Source organism: Zalophus californianus, chromosome 6 (assembly GCF_009762305.2).
Source record: "Zalophus californianus isolate mZalCal1 chromosome 6, mZalCal1.pri.v2, whole genome shotgun sequence".
Lineage (NCBI taxonomy): Eukaryota > Metazoa > Chordata > Mammalia > Carnivora > Otariidae > Zalophus > Zalophus californianus.
Genome location: NC_045600.1, coordinates 2,580,081 through 2,605,463, shown reverse-complemented (window position 1 = coordinate 2,605,463; position 25,383 = coordinate 2,580,081). Strand labels below are relative to the sequence as shown.

Sequence of the window (25,383 nt, the reverse complement as noted above, 5' to 3'; positions counted from 1 at the left end):
AGATCACAGGCGCTGTTCAACTCAGGAGGCAGAGGAGGTACCCGAGCGCAAAGCGGCCACCCGGTGAACTCACTGCTTCACACTTTGTCTGGCGCACGGTGGGAAATGTGTGCCCGGCACAGCCGACCCCACACCGCATTTCGTAGCCGTGCAGTCACGGCAGGCGGGCTCACCGGCAGGCAGAACAGATCAGCTGCTGCGGCGGGGCAGCGTGTCACTGCTTCTCCTCAGAAGCCCCCCCCCCACACACACACACAGGCTCCCCCAGCCCGAGCTAAAGGCAGAGTCTACGCAGAGGGGTCAATACGTTTCAAAGTCAAAGAGGCGCACTGTAAAACTCCCTGATCCTGGTCCGCGGCGGGGACCTGGGCCTCCCTGGTGGGGGCATGACGCCAAGCAAGGCGCCCGGGGCAGAGGCCGTGGCCTCGGGGTCTGGCTGTCCGGCCCAGGGCAGCGAGGCCAGCACGCCTGAGGCGAGCGGAGGTCAGGAGGGCCGTGCAGAGGGCCGTGCTGCTGGCTCGCCCTCCTCGCACTCTGGAAAAGGACCACCGAGCTATTTTTCAGTTCACAAATGGATTTTTAATAGACTTCTTTGTCTCTAAGAAACAATATTCAGGGCAACTCACCTGTCACAAGCTTCTGCTTCTTTTTCTCTTAATTCTGGCCTTCAGACTCTGCCCGTCGAGCACCACCCTCCCAACGATCCCAGTAATGACCCCCTCCCCAGATCAGCGCACCGGGTCCTAAAGGTGCTGTTGTGGCCGTCAGGCAAAGTCAGCACACGAAGTCTCTCTTACCTCTCCAAAAGCCCCTCTTCCGATCACTTTAATGATTTCGAAGTCTTCTCGATGAAGCTGCATCTCCTTCACCAGTTGTGTAAATGGTTTAGCTACAAATTTAAAAAAGTGAAATCAACAATTTACTCTCTTAAGTTGAGACTACATAAAAATTCAATTGACGGGGCATTCTACTAAATTACACGGCTTTTTTAGAAAAAAGTTTACTTTTTAAATGTTTAATATCTGGCAAGTTTTGGAAAGTCTGCATTTATGCTCAATTAATGTAGATGTTTATCATCGCACCTACATTTCACTCTGTTGTAACAAACGCTGCCACACCAGAGACCCCCAGTAAAAATCACTAAAGCTAGGGTCTACTTCACTGGGCAAGCAACTGGTGGGCACATGCGCAGCCATCCTGCAGTGACCCACTGCAGCCCATAACACTAGCTACCCTCCAGGTGAGCAAGCGCCGGGCCCCCCGTCAGCTCAGTGGAGCCACGGGGCAGCTGGGGGAACACAAGACATTCTCCAAGAATGGGGGCAACCTTTACAGCACGCGAACAGTACTCCTGGACACTGTAACCATCCTTACTAACTGCATGGAGCCTCTAACAGTGACTTCAGTAAGAAATGAGAAGCACTTTCCACGGCACTCACGTGTTCTGCATTTTAGGAGGCGGAAACTGAGCCAGGTTTCTGGGGACAGTCTACTGGGTTGAATAGTGTCACGTCTCCCCTCTGCCCCCCAATCAATAGTGTCCATCCAGAACCTGGGAACGTGGCCTTATTTGGAAGTAGGGTCTGTGCAAATTAAGGTAAGGTCACAAACAGGAATGAGATGGGCCCTAAATCCAACAGGACTGGAGTCCTTATTAAAAAGAAGGTATTTGGATGCAGAGGGAAAAATGCTACAAGAGGGTGGAGGCACAGACTGGAGCAATTTGGTCACAAGCCAAGGAACGCCGCCTCTGCCAGAAGCTGGAAGACACAGGGAGTCTTCCCTGGAGCCTCCCCTGCTCACATCCTGACTTTGGACTTCTGGCCTCCAGAACTGTGACAGGAAGATGTCTCAGTGGTGTTAAGCCATCCCCAGTTCGTGGACGGCACTCCAGAGAGTGTGGGTAGTTCCCTTCCAGGAGCAGAGCAAGTGGCAGCGCCAGGACAGACGTCACGTGGTTCACCTCCCGAGGCAGCTCACTCCCCACCACCACCTGTCCCGCCCTTGGTCTGACAGCCATTTAATCACATCTCTTATACCTGACACCTGTTATTTTCACCTCCAGGCCCAAATCCCCATTTGATGCTAACCTATATTCTACACAGTTCTTTTTTAAATTCTCCACTACTAGTTTTGCAAAACATTTCCACTGGGGAACTGTTAACACTATCAGTGTAAGTGCTCATCGGCACAGAGATTAGGGAACAGAACACATAGGGCCTGATTAAAAAAAAAAAAAAAAGGCCAGGCTAAAGAAAACCCTTGAGCTACAACCTGAAAGGTCATCTATGGCTCATCTTTATTTCTTTCAAATATCACCCAAAATAACCATTCCCAGAACTCCTAATGGAAATTATGTACTTCAAACAGCCACCGAAAACCTCAACTTCTCTTGGTATCTTCTCGGGGAACCGCATGGTACCGTTCCTTCTACAATGAAGAAAAACAATCCCAACAAATCTGATCTGTTCTATTTTACCACCTGAAGAGAGAGATGCAGAAAGAAAAGCACACTGACCAGCTACGAACAAACTCTACCACTAAGCACAGCCGAGAGCACGCCATAGAAACGCCCGCTCTGGCAGGGGTACAATGCAACGTTCTGGATCCTTCCACAAATACCCCAACGACTCACGAAAGGTGGTAGCCACTGTTGTAAATGTACAAACCAGTCATGCAAGTCAAAGAAAATTCCACCTGGAATCGTGCCAAGAGTCAATTTAACTTGTCCGTGTTTCCGTTCCATCTTGCTCGTAGACAGTCAATGTTTCATATTTTCTGTATTATTTTCTTAGACATTTCATGTCTCTGTACTCAATTATCATTTTAACAGATGCATACTATTTCACTAAGTTGACACACCAACAACTGTAAATGGTGTGTCTGTTGAACAGATAGGTTAAACATTTCTTTTTTGTTAAAGAAAGATTTATTTCGGGCACCTGGGTGGCTCAGTCGTTAAGCGTTTGCCTTTGGCTCAGGTCATGGTCCCAGGGTCCTGGGATCGAGCCCCACATTGGACTCCCTACTCGGTGGGAAGCTTGCTTCTCCCTCTCCGACTGCCCCTGCTTGTGTTCCTGCTCTCACTCTGTCAAATAAATCAATAAATATTTTTTAAAAAAGAAGAAGAAAGATTTATTTATTTGAGAGAGAGTGCGTGTGCACACATGAGCAGGAGGGGCAGACAGAGAGAGAATCTGAAGCAGACTCTGTGCTGAGCGTGGAGCCTGATCTGGGGTTCCATCCCACAACCCTGAGATCACAACCTGAGTCAAAACTGAGTTGGACATTTAATTGACTGTGCCCCCCAGGTGCCCCTCATTATTTTAAAAAAGATTTTATTTATTTGAGAGACAGTGCACGTGCATGAGAGCGGGGAGGGGAGAGGGAGAGGCAGATGCAGACTCAGTGCTGAACACAGGGCCTGATGACACGGGGCTCAATCCCAGGACCCTGAGATCACGACCTGAGCTGAAGTCAGATGCTTAACTGACTACGCTGCCACTCAGGTGCCCCTAAACATTTAATCTTTAAAACTATTATCTTCCCGGGATGTCTGGGTGGCTCAGTCGTTAAGCCTCTGCCTTGGGCTCAGGTCATGATCTCAGGGTCCTGGGATTGAGCCCCGCACCAGGCTCCCTGCTCTTCGGGGAGCCTACTTCTCCCTCTGCCTCTACAGCTCCCCCTGCTCATGCTCACTCTCTCTGACAAATAAAATCTTAAAAAAAAAAAAACCAAAAAACTATTATCTTCTTACAGCGAGTAACTTCACAATGAACATTTTCATGCACACAAGCTTTTTTCACTATTTTAAAATAAATTTTAGGCTGAAATTCCAGGACTCTCCAAAGGACACTATCATTTTCTGCAGCTCCTAATCTGCCGTCCATACTATGGCCTGAGTCACCACTCCCCTCCCCAACACCGTACATGGATGTGTCACCTGCCTTTGAAACTGGCAGTTCTCTGAGGCCCAGTGAAGCCGGCTGTATACCCTATTATGAAGATTATCTACTCATCCCATTTGCTCACTAATCATGTCTTAATCTTGTTTAACAGACTGCGTAAGTGTTTTATTCCTTGTCAGACAGCATACCTGTAAACACCACGCCTCTATTATGTCCCCGCTTTTCATCTTATATTATTCTTACAGAAATTATTACTTTTAATAAAAGTACTTCTAATAAAACTGAATCGATTCATTCTTCCTTCGTCATTTTACTATTAAGGCTTAGAAAGTTATCAACTCTTTCAAGATCTGATATTCAATCCTGTTTTTTGCTAAATGGCTTTTTAAAAATAGTTAACCTGTCATTCGTCTGTGCTTGAGAGCATGTTGTGGGAGCATGAAGTGTTTATCCTCATCTCCGGCTGTAACCATCTCTGCGTCGTATTTAAGTGGTCTGTTCCGCTGGGAGTGAGGGGGGAGAGAGCCCCAGCTTCCAGTCGGGAGACTCAGGTCCCAAGTGCACCAGCTGGTAGCCGTCCATCTTAGGGAAGTCATTTCGTCCTCTGTGATTAACTCTCCTCACCCATAAAATGGGCAAAACACCTTCCCTGCCCACCTCAGGGGCCCCACGAACACTGACGTCAAGGCGGGTGGAAGTGCCTCACAGCAAGGCTGCCACCCAGGATGCCCTCATCACTCTGTCTCTGCTCTTTCCACATCAATCATCTTACTTACCTTCCTCATCAAGTTTCCTACTTTTTTAAAAAAAAAAAGATTTTATTTATGTGAGAGAAAAAGAGACAGAGTTGGGGGGGGCAGAAGGAGAAACAGACGGATGAGGGCCTCGGGGGGACCATGACCTGGGCCAAAGGCAGACACTTAACCCACTTCCACCCAGGCGCCCCTCTCCTACTCTTTGATAGAAGCAATTTTGTTGCTTTTTTTTTGGCCTTGTACACAGTTCTGTGCAAATTTACCTGACATGGATGGACATGGGTTCATCAGGGCCAGTCAGATAAACTGGGGAAAAACCATGGAAACGGAGATGAACACTTGAAACGATATCCAAGAGTTCTGAGGACAGAGTAAAAATACGACACTGGTGTGTAAAAATTATTAAGACTGCATTAACTAAACCAGAACAGAGAATCACACCGCAGCGGCAGACCACCCTAACCACACAGATGTAAGGGGCCATGAAATCATGCTGATCACAGAGGACTTAACAGCTGAAAAGCAGAAAGAGTAACATTTCAAATGGGCTCTCAATCAGTATCAATAAAAAAGCAGGGTGACTCCACCATCCGGACTGGGTAGAGTCAAGAGACAGAAATACACCAGTTAATGAATAAGAAAATCTTATTCATAAAGAACTGTTAACGAGGTAACTAAAAAGCAGGAAGGGAACTTATCGTGGGGACAGCAGACGTGGATCAAGGGAACCGAAGGAAGATGCTGGAATTTTTGACACCTAGGCAAAGGGCTCTGTTGAGCTGAGGGTGCAATGCTGCTGCTTGGTACTGGGGTCCCTAGGCTCAAAGGTGGATCCCATGGGCTGGGAGCCAGGGGGCTGGGAGGGAGCTGGGGTCTCCCAAAGTGTGGGAGTACGCCCACCTGGGACCCGCTGCCCACTGCTAGCAGGCACTTTGGCCAGAAGGAAGAAGCGTTACTAAGGGCGTCACTCAAAGGAAGAGGAGCAGGCAGGAAGACCCCAGTCCCTTCTGCCTCCTCCGCCCCTCCAGTCTCCTACTAGCACCCTTTAGGCAGGACCCAGCAGGGAGCAGGGGTCAGAGCCCAACCGGGGAGATGTTGGGGTCAGGACATCCCTGCAGGGAAACGGAACAGGGTGAACAGAGAGGGGAGATGTGTTCTATCCAGGAGGACTGATCACGTAAGTAAACAGGTTCAGGATAAGGGGAGTCAGGTTCCTCACCGCCAGAGAAGGGAGTTTCGAGGAAGTTACGATTCCTGCAGTCCTGGATTAGAATCGGAGGCATCAGTGTGACCTCATGATTTTCAATGTACAGAGACATCAAAACACAGACATAAATAACAGCGTACACCCACACAGTCCTCGCTCTACCCACGGAGAGGGCCTGGGGGAAGCAACATCCCAGCAACAAGCACATCGAGCGCCCCGCTCGGGCTCTCAGGACCGTTCTCCTGCAGAGGAACCAGGGCTCCTCCGGCACTCCAGAGCCCGGCCTGGAACATTTCGTGGGAGGAAGGAAAGACATGCTCAAAGAGTACTGGTCAATCAGAGTCAATACTGATAGTCACAGATTACATAAATTACGTAGGAAACCAGGAGCCCATATGGATAAATTTAAAAAAATCTGATGAGAAATGAGATACTTATGTAGATTCAAAGCACATCCAAACGAAATAGTTCTCAATGACAAAGGGAAGCAAGTGGCTTTACGGTGACATCGGGCAGACACTTCTCCCTAAACCAAGCGACCAGAGTGAACACTATCACCAGTTACGTGACAAAATGAAACTGCCGGCACCCAGCAGGACACAGTGAGGAAAGGCAGTGTCGCTTCTGGATTTTTCTGCCCAAGTTACATACCCTGAATCGAATCATGAGGAAACAGGAGGGAAACCTACATTGAAGGAACATTCTACAAAGTAACTGGCCTGCAATGTTCAAAAATTTTAAGGGCACGAAAGTCAAGGCGAGACTGAGGAAATGTTCACACGGAAGGGAACTGAATGGCCAGGCCGAGGAGGAGTGGCGTGTGGCTCTGCGCGGGCCCGGGGGCCACGGAGGGGAATGCGAGCGGGCTGGTGGCCCCTCTGTAGGCTTGGAAGAGCAACTCAACTCTCAAATCATTGGGGGCACTTCTGCGTACTGTTTGTTATTTGCAACTTTTCTCTGAGTTTGAACATGTTTCAAGAAAATTTTTAAACATCTTTTTTAAAGATTTTATTTATTTACTTGAGAGAGAGAGAGAATGAGAGATAGAAAGCACGAGAGGGAAGAGGGTCAGAGGGAGAAGCAGACTCCCCGCTGAGCAGGGAGCCCGATGTGGGACTCAATCCCGGGACTCCAGGATCATGACCTGAGCCGAAGGCAGTGGCTTAACCAACTGAGCCACCCAGGCGCCCTAAACATCTTTTTAAAGATTCTCTCATTATCTGGAAAACAGGCTGCAGGGGGGCAGGAATGGAAGCAGAGAGAGCAGAGGGTGGATAAAGAAGAAGTGGTATATATACACAATGGAATATTATGCAGCCACCAAAAGGAATGAGATCTTGCCATTTGCAACGACGTGGATAGAACTGGAGGGTGTTATGCTGAGCGAAATAAGTCAATCAGAGAAAGACATGTATCATATGACCTCACTGATATGAGGATTTCTTAATCTCGGGAAACAAACGGAGTGTTGCTGGAGTGGTGGGGGGTGGGAGGGATGGGGTGGGGGGTGATAGACATCAGGGAGGGTATGTGCTATGGAGAGTGCTGTGAATTGTGCAAGACTATTGAATCATAGACCTGTACCTCTGAAACAAACAATGCAATATATGTTAAAAAAAAAAAAAGAGAGAGCAGGAAGGAATGAAGGGGGGGAAATCGGAGGGGGAGACGAACCATGAGAGATGATGGACTCTGAGAAACAAACTGAGGGTTCTAGAGGGGAGGGGGGGAGGGGGATGGGTTAGCCTGGTGATGGGTATTCAAGAGGGCGCGTTCTGCGTGGAGCACTGGGTATAATACGCAAACAACGAATCATGGAACACTACATCCAAAACTAATGATGTAGGGCGCCTGGGTGGCTCAGATGGTTAAGCGTCTGCCTTCGGCTCGGGTCATGATCCCGGGGTCCTTGGATCGAGTCCCGCATCGGGCTCCCTGCTCCTTGGGAGCCTGCTTCTCTCTCTGCCTCTCTCTCTCTCTCTCTCTCTCTGATGAATAAATAAATAAAATCTTTAAAAAAAAAAACTAATGATGTAATGTATGGTGATTAACATAACATAAAAAAGAGAGCGAGCGAGCAGAGGGTGCTGCCTCCCCACGAGAGCTAGCAACAGTGGCTTCGAGGCCCACAGTGACAGTGATGGTGACAACGATGCAGGCCCTGGACATGAGGAGCAAAAGGCCACACCCAGGTCAGGCTCTGGAAGGGCAGTGGTCTGCAACATGGGGTGAAGCAGAGGGGACTCAAGGGGGACCGCTGGGGTCGGATGCCAGCGACTCACAGGGGACAGACCAGGATGAGCAGGTTTGGGTGGGGGAGGGAGCGATGACGGAGCAGTGGAGTCCAACTACTCCACGGTTTCCGCTGCGGAGCCTAAGACAGCGAAGAGACCAATCTTGTAAAATCCTACTGTTTCATACTTTCAAAAGAGCCCCACTTCAGAAGCACCAGCTGCCACGGGGGTGGAGGAGCGGTGAGGCCGGGAGGGGAGCGCAGGAAACTGGAGATGGAGCTCACTGGGAGGAAGGAGGGCCCTGGCATTTTTTAAACCTTCTCTCATTCTGCCAATGTTACCTACTGACTTAATCTAGAGCCTGGATGCTCTCAGAATACAGAATGTTACAGGCAAAATTTCATGAATTATACCCACGGGGGTGTGACACAGCCTGTCACGCTCTCAAAATATGCAGGATGCAAAGCAAAAGCACAGCAATGGAAACTCCATTAGGGACTCGTTTTCAATATCATTTATGTTAAGGTTCTCGTAGAAGACAGACATCTTATGTAACCTGAAGAAAACAGATCGGCTGTACTACTTAAAATGTTTGATTTTCATGGTGACAGTGGACTTGTGGATTCTGAAGTAAGACAAGTGTAACTGTTATAAATTTTGGGAAGGGTGAAGTTACCTCTCCTTCACATTCCATGAACAAACACTAAAAGGTGTCAACTCAGCAAGTACTCCCTGGGCACCTCCAATTCGCCAGCACCAGGAAACCACACTGAGGACAGACAGAGCCGCGGGGCCCAGGCTGACGGGGGCCCCGTGGGCGTCTAGTCCCCCTGCAGCTGCACCTGCGCACGTCTCAGACCACTCCCTGCTACCCCCCCCCCCACTCCCCGTCAGGCACAAAGCCACCTTTTCCTGTCCCTCTGACGCAGACCTCCTCGCTCGCCGGCCTGCGCCGCTGCGACCGCTCTCCAGCCTCCGGCGCTTCATCCCCATGGCCACCGCACCCTCTCTGCAGAGCCAGCGTGATCACATCGCATCCCTGCCTAAGATTCCTCCACAGCTTTCCACAGCTCTTGGCTAGAATGTGCACGCTCAGAGCTTGCTGCAGTGCAGGGCCTCCTGCGTCCCCCACCCCCACTCCAGCCTCGCCTGGCGTCACCCCTGTCCTCCCCTTGATCCCTCCATCTACCTAGGGTCTTTGCCTCAGGTCCTCAGTCAACTCTGGGTCTTCCTAAGCAGAACTCTCAGTCTGGGACAGCCCTCTCACCCCCACCAGCTCCTGCTCACCCTTGGGATCCCTGAGGCAGAAGGGGACCCCGACTTCAGCCAAATGACGTCAGGAGCCTGTCAGTCCTCTAAGAAGGAGGCCTCAGAGCTGTACCTACTCACTGGCATCTTCCGCACTGGACTAGAAGGCCCTGGAAGGCCGGGCTACCTCCACCCTGCTAATGCCTGTTCCCCAGCCCCTAGCGCAAGGATGGGAAAGCAATAAACACAGCTGACTGAGGGACCACATCACGACGCGCCATCAGGAAAGGTTACTTCCTCTACAGGATGGGCAGGCAGAGTTCGTAAGGTAAAAATATTTAACAACCTGGGATATTTTCCACCAAAAAAGACTGAATAAAGCTTTAGCCCTTAGAGAGCTAAATGTTTATTAAATTCTTTTTCCCCTAATTTCTTCATTCTTCTACAACCCAAGATTGTCCCCAATAGAACTCCTCTTGCTGCCCTGAATTAGGCAAAGAATTAACCAACCGATCAATCGTGGGCAACCACTGGCCAACAGGAGATCCCAACTGTAAGGAAACCTGGAGTCCAGTGTCCCCTCAAACAGGAAAACACTTTGCCGGGAAGGACTGGGGGCGGAGGGAGGCTCCTTGGCTGAAACGGACAGAAAATCATTGTGAAATGAGAAACTGATGCCCCCTCCATCCTCGCTGGTGTGTTTATCCAGAGAGGAAGTAAGATCAGAGTGGCTGGAAGGAGAGCCCCGGGAGGGACAGTCAGAGGGAAGAGGGCGGTGTCACAGGGCAGCCGCCCTCAGGAAGGCAGACCGGAAAGTCCCACTCTGTCCCTTCCCAGCACGCACCCTGGCCTCCCGCTGTTTCAGCCTCAGCCACTCACTGGTCATGTATCTGGAACTGGAAATGGTCTTCCAGATTATCTAGCCCATGTAATACATTTACTAGCAAAGAAACAGGAGCCCCAAAGGCCAAGGGCCCAACCGCCAGCCCCGCTCCGTGGTGCAGGGCCCCGCTCCTAGAAGTCCTTGCGGCAGCCGCTAGCTGCGGCTCTGGCCCCACCCAGAGACCACAGGGCAGAGCCACAGCCCCTTGGCTGGCTGCGTGCAGGCGAGGAGCCCAGCGGGCACTGCAAGCCCCAAGGCGGAAGGCCAGGAACATGCCAGTGGACTAGGGACCTGGTCTCTGCTAGGGGCGAAGCAGCCGGGACGGCACCCCAAGGACCAGGAGCACGGCCACGGCAGGACACTACAGCAGGCAGGGCATGACTGACCCTGACGAGCACACACTGAGAACTGGAAGGCAAGGCCAAGAGAGAGTTGGGCTGTCATCTAGCAAGTGGCAGGAAAAGCAGACACTTTCCTACAAGCACCAGCTTAGAGTTCCAGCTCCCAAACTGCTTCAAATTTATTCTCACAGTTCAGACTGCGGATACACCTACAGAAGATTAATGCCTATCATAAAGTTTTTGAAAAATGTGCTTAACTTACATCAAATGGGATTTGTTTTTTTTAAAGATTTTATTTATTTATTTGACAGAGAGAGAGACAGCGAGAGAGGGAACACAAGCAGGGGGAGAGGGAGAGGGGAGAAGCAGGCTTCCCGCCAAGCAGGGAGCCCGATGCGGGGCTCGATCCCAGGACCCTGGGACCATGACCTGAGCCGAAGGCAGACGCCCAACGACTGAGCCACCCAGGTGTCCCAGATTTTTTTGTTTTTTTAAAAGATTGTACTTATTTGACAGAGAGAGAGACAGCAAGAGAGGGAACACAGGGGGAGTGGGAGAGGGAGAAGCAGGCTTCCCGCCGAGCAAGGAACCCAATGCGGGGCTCGATCCCAGGACCCCGGGATCATGACCTGAGCCAAAGGCAGACGATTAACAACTGAGGCACCCAGGCGCCCCAGGATTTGTTTTAATAACTAATCACTAATTTTGTTAGATGACAGAACACTTTCCATCACAGGGAGTCGGTCACAAATCTGTCTTGTTATAAATCACCAGTTCTGAACCTTCCAAGAAGCCCTACTAACTCCCAAATAAAGTTCTCTAAATTTGGACTCTTCCCACATAGGCTGATAATCAGGAACTATACTGTCATAAAGTGAACAAACATTAAATTTTAATGCAATTTCAGATCTTAACTGAAAGGAGAGCCCTTTCACACTGCTCTGACTCAGAAGGCAAGTGAGGGAGAGACAGGGTGAGGGAAAATGGAAGATGCGAGGGTGGGGGAAAGGGTGGGGGAAAGGGTGGGAAGGCTGCACTGAGTCAACAATAAACCAGGAAAGGCCTCATTCCGACAGCCTGCTGTCACATGAAGGCTGGCGCACCCCACCTTGGCTAACCTTGCTCAGACCTGGTTTCAGGATATACTCCAGGGTCAGCCACGCATTCCTTCCTCTTCGCGTCCACTTGATTGCTGACTGATTGCTTTTCTCAAATCACTGTCATTTGGTCTGTCTTGCTCAAAATCCTATTGCCTCACTTACAAGTGTCTGTCTTGTCTACCTGAGAGCGGCACATCCCATTTGAAGCCCCAACGAAGGAGGCCATGACTCCAAGACGGCATGTCTCCCCCCCAGACTGCTGGGGCACTGTTCTTGGGGATTCCTCTGTCAAAGCAAAGAGCCTATGCAAAGTGAATGATCTTCACAACATACGTCTTCTTGTAAAGCCAACTTCCCTGCTGAGGTAAATACAGATTCATGTTTACGTTAAAAAAAAAAAAAAAACCCGAGTGTACAACGGAACGATATGAAACAGCCAACTGAGGCATATACACCAGTCACACAAATGCACCAAAGGCCCAAGAGAAGACTTCATGATGCTTCAGTGTCTACGCCAGGGAGAAAGCCAGGTTCAGGAACGCTTCTCCCGCGGGGCACTGGAAGCATGCTGTATGTTTACGTTCTAAATTTAAGAAACAGGGAAATCTACGGTACAGAACACATGCTGGTTATCAGACGGCAGGGGCGGGAGAGACTCTCACCTGAGATCACCATTCCATCACCGAGGAGACGGCACATCCTCACGGCCAGGCCAATGACCCCAGGGCGGGACGTTAAACCCCAACACCGCTGGGCCACTGTGCAAACCCAGCAGAGCTACCTGGCTCTTCTAAGGCTGTGTCCTCACTGGTTGAGAAGAACAGTACTTGCCCAGAAAGTGGCTGGGAGTGTCGCACTCTATCCGCGCCCTGCCCCCGCACACAGTGCAGCCTCCTTGAATAGCAGCCCTAGCTACTGGGTGGCACACGGCTGTTACTCAGATGTCACACTGAACAGTAAGGAAACCAGCTCTATCACCAAAATTACCCCGGAATCCAGCGAACTACCAACCAGGAAGGTGTACCTGCTACGAACATGTTCTACCAGGCGGATCACCCTCGGATAACACCCATGTGGCACTCAGTAGTCGCCACAAAGTAGCCCTGTTAACCAAGTGCCACAGGAAGGGCCTCTGCAATCCTGGAGGGTGGTCTGTTCTGCGTAGGATGGAGGGAAACCCACGCACACACGTCAGGGCTGCCACAGGCCAGTGGCTCCTGGACCTGCTCGACTGGGGAGACGAGGAGGATCTCACCTGCAGGGTCCAAACCACCAGCGGCCTCCCTTCTCTCCCCCGCCCCCAAGGAACGCGCCGTCTCTGATCCCTGACATTCGTTTCTACAGACACCCCGGCCCGCCTCGGGGCCCTGTGGGAGCAGTGGGAGGACTTGGATCATTTTAGTGACCTTCGCATTTCGACCTGACCTGCGTGGCTACTTTTCTTCCATGACACTCAGTTTAAGAATTTTTTTTTTTTTTTAAAGATTTTACTTATTCGACAGAGAGAGAGGGAGTGCGTGAGCGCACAAGCAGGGGGAGCAGCAGGTGGAGGGAGAGGGAGAAGCAGGCTCCCCGCTGAGCAGGGAGCCCGATGCGGGGCTTGATCCCAGGACCCTGGGATCATGACCTGAGCTGAAGGCAGACGCTTAACCAACTGAGCCACCCAGGTGTCCCAAGAATTTCTTTATAAATGTAAAACACGAAGGGACAACTGTGACAGACACGTGCCAGGTGGGACTGAACGGCTCACAAACTCGTTCAAAGGCTCATCAGACCTTCAGTGCCACGGCTGGCAAAGCACAGGAGCTGAAGATGTGCTTCAAAGGGCACGGTCAGGGCTGCTGTTACCCTATTTGAACCCAAGGCTGATGCGATGTTGTGGCGGGAAAAAGGAAAGATGCATATTTTTCCTGTAGTAACTACAATGTTTACTGTAAGAGTTCTAGTTCTGTATTTTGTTTGTTTGGCTTCAGGTACAGGGCCTGGTCTATGCAGGTCAGGCACCTATTAATTTAGAGCATTTCCAGTGAACCTGCTACTGAAAACACCTACAGCATCTGAGCGGCCACAAATGGCAGGCCATGAGTCTGCATCAAATGCCTTATTGCTGCCCACCCACCCCCAGCAACCCTGTGAGGTTGGTAGCATCGTCCCCTTTTACAAGGAAAGAAACTCTGGATCTGTGCCCCTGCGACTGCCGAGCTTCTTGAACCCAAGGCTGATGTGATGTCCACAGTCGGTGTCTTTTCAGGGCCCTGGGGTCAGGTTTCTGAGCCTTGGTGGGGTGGTTGTCTCACCTTTCGGCAGTCGTAGATAATGGAGTGGAGGCCTGGTCAGGAGGGCCCTTCACACACCCTCCCTAAGAGGCTCTCTAAGCGACCTTCTCGCTCCAGGATAACGCTCACAGAGGTGGAGAGACGAAGAAATGTTTCAGGTTTCTGTTAACCTCTAAAATCCTCCACCCCAAAGTTTAAGTCAGAAAAATCAAAGTTTAATGCAGCAACTTGTCTGTTTCTTTGACAGATGTGTTTATGGATGAAGAACCACCCAATCACGGAGTGAAAAGATTTGGTAAACTGCTTCTCCTTCTCGCCAGGAGCAAGCACAGCTCCTCGTTGCCTTCAGCACTGTTCAACCCCCTAGGACCTTTCAACCATCTTCGTGGTTTTTCTTCAAGCCGTAAGTCCTCTACACCCTTCCTTCACCTGTACCGCTCTTCAAATGCCACAGGTCTGAAGACACTTTGCTTTAACATCTGGAGTTATTCCCCAGGAAGGTGAATTCAAAAAGGCCCAGCGACATGAGCAGAAAGAAGTTGAGACTGGCTGCCAGTCCCCCACCACATCTGTCTGGACCGCGGCTGCTCACAGGTACCTTTGTCATAAACAGCATCCCCTTTGTCCCGGAGCGCTCGGTCCTGGGGAAGGCCTGCTTCTTACCCGTCTCAGACACACCCGGCCAGATGCGAGGAACACAGGCCTCAGGTCCAAACTGAATCCAAATCCTATGTACTAAGGAAAGCCTGACTGGGAACCCCTAGGGGAGGCCACCCTGACATCCAGAGTCCTCTTGGCTTAGCAGAGAGCAGGGACAGGAACACACTGAACACAGCACATGGACAAGCAAGGTGAGCACTACAAAGAATTTTAAGGAACAAGCTGTATGGGTGAAAGAGAAACCAGCTGTGAGGGTACAAGGGAGGGAACATTACAATATTTTCCTTGAAGAGGAATGTAGAGGAGGGAGGTAGAAGGGAAAATGAGTAAAAGCTAAACCAACCTTGAAGTCCTGCTTTTGTGTTGGACACAAGACCCATGAGCAGGAGCAGTGTGAGCAGAAGTACGGAGAAGGGGACGTTTGCTCTCCACCTGAGAGGAAGAAGCCAGGCACAGGTGCCGTGTAAATTCCACGCAGGGCTGAGCAGGTGGGACGGGCCACCATGAACACAGACCTAGCTAGTACCTTTCTCTCACCTGGAAGGCCACAGCGAGGACCCCAGGATTCTGTACCTGGGGAAGTTATGCAGACTGGAGTTTGTGTTGACTGAATAAATGATTACGTGAGACAGTAAATGAAAGCATTTCGAGGGGCACCCGGGCGGCTCAGTCGGTCAAGCATCTGCCTTCGGCTTAGGTCATGGTCCCAGGGACCTGGGATCAAGTCCTCTGTCGGGCTCCCTGCTCAGTGAGGAACCTGCTTTTCCCTCTCTTCCCTACTCGTGCTCTCTCTCGCTATCTCCGTTGTTATCTCTCTCTCAAATAAATAAAATCTTAAAAAAAAAAGCATTTCATAAACTACAGTATTGTATGAAAATGCTTATAGTCCCTGATCTCTTAGAATCAAATAAACAAATCCTTATTAAGCATCTGCTGTATGCCAGGAACTATCCTAGGCAGTATGGGCAGATCTGTGAACAAAAATCCCTAACTTCCTCATACATGTGAGGAACAAATCAGTTATACAGAAGATATTCATCTTTAGATAAAAGGAAAGAAGCAGGGAAACTGGGAATGTTGTAGAGTAAGGGAGGAGAGTTGTTTCTACAGGGCCAGAGGCCTGGATAGAGCCGTCAATGTGGTGGCGTCAGGTTCTGACTGTGGTCTGAAGGTGGAGCACACAGGATTTCCTGCAGGCCTGGATGAGCTGTGTGAGAATTATCCCAGGTGCTGGCCTCCACGCCTGGCAGGACAGAGTCGTCAGCGAGTGGATGGAGCAGACCGCGGGTAGACAGGGAGGCGGAGGCAGCTGGAGCCTGGAGCCTGGAGCCTGGGCTCTGGCTGGGAGTGTGGGTCCTCAGTACACTGCTGGCATCACAGTCACGGCGTGGATGAGATCCCCGGGCATTCAGCAGAGACAGAGGAGGGGACCAAGGGCTGGCCCTCTGGCTGCCGGGAGGCTGAGGGGAAGAGAAGCCAAGAGTCTGGAGGAGCAACCAGCACGATGCACAAGAACCGGGACTTCCGTCCAGAAGGCAGTGGAGGCTGAGGATTAGCCCTTTTTTTTTTTTTTTAAAGATTTTATTTATTTATCTGACAGAGAGAGACACAGCGAGAGCAGGAACACAAGCAGGGGGAGTGGGAGAGGGAGAAGCAGGTCTCCCTCCGAGCAGGGAGCCCGATGTGGGACTCGATCCCAGGACCCTGGGATCATGACCTGAGCCGAAGGCAGACGCTTAACGACTAAGCCACCCAGGCGCCCTAGCCCCTGGTTTTTGCCACGGAGAGCCCACAAGTGGCCCTGACACAGCAGCAGCTTTCGAGGAGTAGTGAGGGACAAAAGTCGGCTTCAAGTGAGTCTGAGAATGGGAGAAGAGGCAATGAACACAGGGGGAACACATCACTCTGAAGAGTTCTGCTGCTAAACAAAAATGCATGGATTAGAGGCTTGAAGTCATTTTCACCAAATGTTCTGTAAACACAAAAACAAAGACCATTCATCTTGGAATAGAGGTTAAAGGTGATCCATTCCAAAACCAAGCTCACATCATGCTGATCAACTAACCTCATCAAGCTCGGGGATGGGGATGGGAAGGCGTCTGTATAATGGGCCTCACAGATGTTATAAGCAAAAAGTTCATTTTCACCGGTTTAGATGCTAACAGTAAACCATAATTCCAGGCTTATAAATCCAGTCCCAAGCTTCAGTAAGCAATCCACAGAATACAGCATTTCCTTACAGTGAATGTTAAGGACACTCGGTATTTCTAGGGCTCTGCCCGGTGCCTCAGTGGTGTCTCCTGGGATGGGCCTGCTCGCCTGCACCAGGCTCTGACCACACGTACCCGCACCAGCTCTTTGTATTTTGTTTTGGGTTTTTTGGGTGGAAATTAATGATTTTACTCACTGGTTTTTCTTTAGTTTTTCCTGATCTTTCTCTACTGAATCTTGAGTAAAAAACTTTAATTTTGATAAAATATATTTATGAACACACATGCTGCTTTACTGAGTCACCTGCTGGGAAAATATATACATATTTGGATAATACACAGATTCCATACTGTGCCAAACTGGCATGCTCAAGAGCACCTGCAATCAGAGTGTGGCCTTTTAGTCTAGCAATACAGTATCACAGCTGCTCTAGAGACGGTTTTGTAATTCCAAGTCTTACTGTGTTAACCCAAGAAGCTCAGCAACGGACAAAATTTACCTTCAGCATTCTATTTAGTTAAAGACAAAAAGCAGGCCACCAGCATACGGTGCTGGGTGTTCTCTGGCTATAGAGGGTGCCCTCAGGTCAGCTGGTGAAGAACCTGCACATCCAGCACCAAGACGGGGCCACCCTGAGAGTGCTCAGCCCCCCCCCCCCCCCACACACACAGGAGGAGGACTGTGGGAACCCGTCTCCTGCAGCAGGATGGAAAGTCAAGGATGGCCTCCTCCCCACTGCCCAGCACAAAGCCAAAGCCATCCTGAACAGACCCAAAATGCCTCCCGTACACTTAGAGCTGGGCTGTGTGACCGACCAGTGGGGCAGGAAGCAGGGCATGACAACAGCAAGGCCGGGAAATGTCTGCATCTCTTCCTCCCAGAATGGGGCGTGTTCACAACACCTCTGTGTGACTGAGACTGGAGTCCTGGAGCAGAGTGAGTCCTAACCTGCTTCCCCTGGTTCCAACTCTTGGGTCGGAGCCTGCCCCAGAGAAGGGAGCGGGGGGGGGGGGGGGGGGGGCGCGAGTAAAATCAGAAGGTGGGAAGTCTGCAAAGCCTCCATCGGCAAATCAACACATGAAAAAAAAAGGTGACTGAATTTCAGTAATCGGTAATTTGGGGGAACTTTCAGAAACCAAATAATATCCACCAACCTTCCATTACAATTCAAATTTACGCCACGGTCGTATTCAAGAGGGATGCGAAGGTGGGAACGTGGCTGAGTACGTTTGTCTTTCACTCTTTCTCCCACCCTGAATATTTGATAAAATATTAAATCCACCCCATTGCTAATGGCAGCTACCACTTTCTGAACATCTACATATGGGTCAGAGATGTCGCAAAACAATCTCTCCAACCTGCAGGACAGAGATTATGACCTGCTTTTGATAGATAACTAAGAAAACACAAAGTCCACATTCATATAAATGGGTGGTATTTTAATTCTCATTTTGTTTCTCACATACATAATTATTCATATTTCTTATAACATTAAAAATGTCCAATTTTAAAAGGAGAGGAAAAACTAACTGCACGTATTTTTCTTATTGTTCAGGCATCCAGTCAGCCGTGTGTGACTGGATTTTCTGTGGGTGCCCCCGCTGCAAATTCAGAGCAGTCTGGCTTTTGTTCCACATAGTAAAACCATAGCTGCTTCTGCTTTCGTGATTAGTACACCTTCTGTGGAACCAACAGTCAGTGGTAGCCAGTATCATCTTGGTTAAAGGAAGTATATTGTTCAAATTCTTTAAAATCTGGAACCGAAGTAAACAATTCTTTCATGCTCCTCTGAACAGATTATTTATCACCCTTCTGTTCCCCCATCCGTGTTTGTATCTCCTAAGCTGACATATGTGTACCCTGACGACCCAGCTACGTCTCCCAAAAAGATACAAGAGTGTTCATAGCAGCTTTAGCCAAGCCATCATAAACTGGTGACAACCCAATGCACACTAATGGGAGAATGGTTAAAAATCTGCAGTATTCGTGCAATGGAACACCACACATCAGAAGAACGAACTGAGGCTACGCACAACACTGATTAATCTCAAGGGTACGGTGTGAAGCTAAAGGGAGCAGATGCATGGAACTGCGTGATCCCACTGTCTGAGGCTCAGAAACAGACACAACTCCACAAGCACGCAGTGAGGAAGGAACAGTCTAACAGTGCTAAGACAACTGGATACCCACATGCAAAAGAATAAATATGAGCTCCTACCTCACACCAAATACAGAAAGTAACTCAGAAAGGATCACAGACCTAGAAGTAAGAGCTAAAATTATAAAACTCTTAGAAGAAAGCATAGGTATAAATCTTTGTGACCTTGGATTAGGCAACAGCTTCTTAAATATGAAGCCAAAAACATAAGCAAGAAAAATTTTTAAATAAATTGGACTTCATCAAAACTAAAAACATTTGCACTTCCAAGGACACCAATGAAAGTGAAATGACAAACTACAGAATGGAGAAAATATGTGCAAATCTGCAATTATGCACAAATTCATGTACAACTCACTAATAAAAAGACGAATCAGGGCGCCTGGGTGGTTCAGTCAGTTAAGCGTCCAACTTTCGATTGTGGCTCAGGTCACGATCTCAGGGTTGTGAGATCGAGTCCCGTGGGGCTCTGCACTGGGCATGGAATGTGCTTGAGAATCTCTCTCCCTCTCCCTTTGGGATTCTCTCTCTCCCTCTTCCTCTGCCCTTCCGCCCACACCCCCTCCTACTCTCTCTCCAAAAAAAAAAAAAAAAAGGCAAATCATCCAATTTATTTTTTTTAATCACCCAATTTAAAAATGGCTAAAGGAAGTGAATAGACATGTCTCCAAAAAAGACATATAGATGGTCAACAGACACATGAAAAGACGCTCAAATGCCAGCATCAGGGAAATGCCAATCCAAACCACAAGAGGTTGCCACTTCACACCCACTAGGATGGCTAGAATAAAAAAAAGACAAATCGTAACAAGTGCGGGCAAGGAGGTGGAGAACCAGGAACCCTCGTACACCGCTGGCAGGACCGTACAATGATGTAGGTACTTTGGAAAACAGTCTAGTAGTTCCTCAAAATGCTAAACATGGAGTTACCCCCAAACTCAGCAATTCCACTCCTAGGTGTATACTCAACAGAAATGAAAACATGTCTACACAAAAACTTGTACACAAATATTCACGGCATTATCCAGAGTAACCAAAAACAAGATGCAACCCAATTGTCTATCACCTGATGCAGGGATAAACAAAATGTGGTCTATCCACACAACAGAATATTAGTCAGTCATAAAGGGAAAATACGAATACACGCTACAACATGGATGAAGCTTACAAACACTGTGCTAAATGAAAGGAGCCAGTCATATCGCATGCCTCCATTTATATGAAATGTCCAGAATAGGCAAATCCACAGAGACAGAGCAGGATGCCAGGGGTTGGGGCCAGGGAGATGGAGACTACTAATGCGTATAGGGTTTCTTTCGGGGGTGGTGAAAATGCCTAGAACTAGGAACCGGTAATTGTTGTACAGTTCTGTGATACTAAGATCACTTCATCATACACTTAAAAAATAACAAACCTGAGAAAAAGGCATAACTATTCTGTGACAGGGGTCACAACAGTGCTTACTACCGGAAGAAGGGGTTATACACTGGGGGAGGGGTCACCACGGAACGTGCAAGGTTACATGATTCATTCATTCATTTATTCAAAAGGCATTAAGAATATTTAAAGAAATTACTGGAATGCAGCAGCAGACACAGTGGCTGAGAACAGACCTCTGAGTTGGACTCAGCCACCCCACGGTATTACAAGCTACTTCATCTGAGCTCCAGTCTCTTCAGTAAGTTAGGGGTAACCTGGGGCTGAGGGTCACCGGGCGAGTTAAGTGAGACCGTGGGCATAAACCATGGGCAAGCACAATGCTCACTGTATCAATACACTGAGCCATTAGAATTGTGTTGTGATCACCTGCTCATCACAGCAGACTCATTGCTCCCTTCTCACCCTGATTCTTTTCCTCACAGAAACGCAGTGTCTGTGCTCAGCAGGTGCACACAGCACCTGGTCCCTCGTCCCACACCTCTGGCGCTCCCCTGGGACATAAGCCTTCCCTCCCTTGTCGCCGGGAGCCGGACACCACTGCCTGACAGCTGCGTCAGTCCTTCCCACCACTCTGTCATCCCTTTCTTCCATCAGCACTTGGCAAAGGGCTACTCCCTGCCGAGCCCTAAGGATACTGAGTCAGTAAGAGCCCCTGACTGCACGGGCCTGCCCTCCTTCAATGTCACCTAAGCCCCATATTGCATGCTCATGACCTTTACACACGGAGCATCCTCTTTAATCTGAATACAAGTACATGGAATTCTTGCATAAAAGGATTGTTATTTAAACTCACTCAACTGTAAAATACTAGAAAAACAAATTTATGCCAGAGATAAAAAAAAATTCTAGCACACATCCTGAGACCAGCAGAGTCCTATTTAAACCTTCCATACAGGGCGCGCCTGGGTGGCTCAGTCGGTGAAGTGTCTGCCTTCGGCTCAGGTCAGGATCTTAGAGTCCTGGGATCAAGTCCCACATCAGGCTCCCTGCTCAGCAGGCGCCTGCTTCTCCTTCTCCCTCCGCCTATAGCTCCCCCTGCTTGTGTTCCCTCTCTCACTGTCTGTCAAATAAATAAAATCTTAAAAAAAATAAAAATAAACCTTCCATATAAAAACCATCTTCATTAATGTTCCTAATAACTGCCCAGAGCTAAATATTCAAGGATCCGAGTCCCATCTGGCAATCTCTCTGAACTGGATGGTCAATACACTAGGAATACTACGGTGTGAAAGAAAAAAAAAGGCTTTATGGGTAATGTTCCCTTTATCTAAAATCCACTCCAGCTTTTACTTTATTTAGTGACTAGCTCTATACTTCTGCATGAGGAATACATGTCTCTGGAAGGGGTAAAACTGTTTCTAAAAAAATTATATGAATCTTCTAGAACCTAGTCCTCTGCCAGACACCAGGCTACAAAGGAATGCTAGACTGCAGCCCTCAGCAGCCAGACGTGAAAACAAGCAGGAAGGGAAGATTCAAAAGGGCAGCCCTCGCAGCCACTTCAGCAGGTCGTGGACGTTAAGGCCACGGCTTCTGAACCACAGGAAGGAAGCGAGCAGGCTGCCCTCAGACTGATATGCTCACCTTCCTCCCAGCTTCTTGCCCGCCCTTGCCCCCCTAACAGGAGGGCTGCGGCCACCTTCCACCGACTGTCACCAGCCGCCGCTGGGTGTGCCGGCCAACGGGGCTAAGGTGGAGACAGTGCCTTATCAGAAGGCTACTAACCACGTAAAAGAATCTAGTTTTCTTTTTCCTAAGGAGAGGCTTATAAATTGAGGAGTAGTATTTTAGATGTGATAAAAACAGCTTCACTCATTTGAAATGCGAATCGATTCAATGTCAACAATTAAATTTGTCCACTATCCACATAAACAGTATGTCGTATTATCCAACTGAACCTAGGCATTTCTGAGGTATGAAAACAAACCCTCTATGCTTGATACTTTTTGAGTAATATAAAAATGACAGCATAAATGAAAAAAAAAGAAAAAAGGCAAATAATCGAAACACTTAGGAGAGAAGGGCAGATGTCCTCCTGAATCTTTTAACTCACTATCCCCAAAATAAATAATAAATAGGGAATAAGGAAGCTGCTTTTGTCTGAGACTTTTTAAAGTATTACTCTGGTTTCATCTAGCCATTGGTAAGCTGGTCCTCTTCCCACTAGACCGGCTGGAGATGAGACTCACTAAAAAGATGCAAATGACAGGAGCTTTCCATTAAGTCAATAACATTTTGTCGGGAGGTTGGTAAATGTTTAACACTTCAAAAAAGGACATCTAGCTTTGAGCAGTCTGCATTTGCATGCTAAAAGATCCATCAAAACTTCTAAAAATGAATTATAATGTTTGATCTAAAAAAAAAAAAATCACACTTTTCCAGAATCTCTGGTGCTTCTGAGTAAACTGAGTATTTACACACACCCACACTCAGCTCTTCGCCTTCTTGCTCACAGTGACCACCGTCCCCCTCCCCTAACCAAAAGCACAGCCTTGCCCCTGGCCTCCCTGGCAGGACTGCCCACCCAGCCCGACCTTCCCGAGCTGGGCTAAAGGAACGAAGTAAGAGCTGGATACACCAGAGAGCACGGCATCACTCACAGACACGCACGAGGACACGGGAGAGCACGGCATCACTCACGGACACACGGCATCACTCACAGACACGCACGAGGACGACCTAACTCTTCTTAAGCTCAATTACAGAACTGAAAGGCTTATGACGACCACGGTTCAGACTCCTGTCTCAACCTCCGGCACCACAACTAAAGAGGCCTCCTCACACGTGTCCTGCAGGGTCCCTCTGTGCTGCCCTGAGTCACCTGGGCTGGGCCTCTGGCTTCTCCCTGCCCCCCCCTTGGCCTGCCACTGTGGACCTGGCTTCCTGGGGCATCCTGCCCAACACCTGCCAACCCCAGTGAGGGAGGGAGGGAGGCCGCAAGCTCCCATGACTTCTCACATATCCAGATACAATGAAAACCAAAGGCCCTGCTTCGCCACCCCAGGCCGTGCGGTACTTTCTCTGTGGCTGTCAGAAGCTGGTGACAGAGACTGCCCTACCCACCATCCAGCACAGAAAGAGTGGGGAAGGGCATGTAGCACAGGAAAGGGGGGGCCACCAGGCACAGAAAGGGGGAGGGAGAAACATCCAGCACAGGAAGAGGGGGGACACCCAGCAAAGAAAGGGTGGCCAGCCAGCCCAGGAAGGGGGGACATCCAGCTAGAAGGGACAGCACTTGAGAGCTCAGGGCCCAGCACCCTGTATTTCAACTTACAGTCATAAACTCAGAACAAAATACCAGCGGATGCTGACAAAAGGCAAACAGAGAAAAACATATATAAAAAAGGGGTTAATTTCCCTAATATAACATAAAGAGTGCTAAGAAACTGATAAGAAAAAGCTGAACAAGCCAATGTAAAGTATGGGGAAAAGGGAAGGATTTTAGCTAAACATTAATCAACTCTTTAAATGTTCACAGTGTTCATTAAGATGCCCTCCAGGGAAACCATGGGGGAGGTGAATCAGACGTGTGGGTAGGGGAGGAGAGGCGGGTCCCCACGGCCCCGCTCAGGAGACCACACGTCAGCAGGAGAGAGGCCGGAAACGACGAGGCCCCTGCAGCACCACCTGCAACATGAACCGCTGAACCTGGCCACCGCTGCCCCAACACCTGGCCCCCACCCAGGCTGACCCAACACCTGGCCCCCACTCAGGCTGACCCAACACCTGGCCACAGCTGACCCAACACCTGGCCCCCACCCAGGCTGACCCAACACCTGGCCCCCACTCAGGCTGACCCAACACCTGGCCACCGCTGCCCCAACACCTGGCCACAGCTGACCCAACACCTGGCCACCGCTGCCCCAACACCTGGCCCCCACTCAGGCTGACCCAACACCTGGCCACCGCTGCCCCAACACCTGGCCCCCACCCAGGCTGACCCAACACCTGGCCACCGCTGACCCAACACCTGGCCCCCACTCAGGCTGACCCAACACCTGGCCACCGCTGACCCAACACCTGGCCCCCACTCAGGCTGACCCAACACCTGGCCACTGCTGACCCAACACCTGGCCCCCACCCAGGCTGACCCAACACCTGGCCCCCACCCAGGATCTTAAGCCAAGCCGCCACTGATGAAAAACACACCTCACAACAGTAAAAACGCACACACACACACACAAACAACACATTTCAAGTAAGAAATATCTCATTTTTTACAATTGATAACCCCCAAATAACTCTATTTCCTACAAAATATACTAGATCAACAGTATAAGAATGATTTGCCACCAACCTTATTTGTCCAGCTAGGAAAACACTAAAAAGAAGTTAAAATGGTGCGAGCAGGATGGGGCAAAGAGCCTGGTACCTTCAACATTAGAACTGAAAACGGGATGGGGGGGCTGTAGGTTAAGAGATTTAGGAGGTGCACCATCCAAACGCCACGTGCAGACTTTGGGCTCCTAGAAAACCGACTGAAAATACCAACAAAAAGAGGAAATTTAAACCATGTCTGAGTATTTGATGATACTGAAAAATTTGCTGTTAGCTTTTCAATGTCGTAACGTCACTATGGCTATGGGGCTATGGGTTTTTTTTAATTTATTATTATTTTTAAAGATTTTATTCATTTATCTGAGAGAGAGAGTAAGAGAGAACAAAGCAGGGGAATCGGCAGAGGCAGAGGGAGAAGGCGGCTCCCCGCCAAGCAGGGAGCCCAACGCGGGGCTGGGATCATGACCTGAGCCGAAGGCAGACACTTAACGACTGAGCCCCCCAGGCGCCCCAACTACGGCTACACTTTTAAAGAAAGCCCTTATCTTCTTAAAGTATATAGTGAAATATTTACAAATGAGACTACAAATGTCTTGGATTTGTCTCAAAATAATCCTTTTTGGGGAATGGGGGGATAAAAATGAAGCAGACTGACCACGATCTGACAACAACTGAATATGGGTG

The 25,383-nt window shown here is 49.3% G+C and overlaps 1 protein-coding gene across 1 annotated transcript in view; it reads right to left on the bottom strand.

Annotated features, from left to right (window-relative positions):
* Window positions 1-25,383, bottom strand: part of CDC42BPB (CDC42 binding protein kinase beta) — a 99,947-nt gene that overhangs the window by 57,354 nt on the left and 17,210 nt on the right. The window contains 1 exon segment of the mRNA XM_027569275.2: window positions 798-889. Coding sequence (XP_027425076.1) covers window positions 798-889 — 92 coding nt within the window.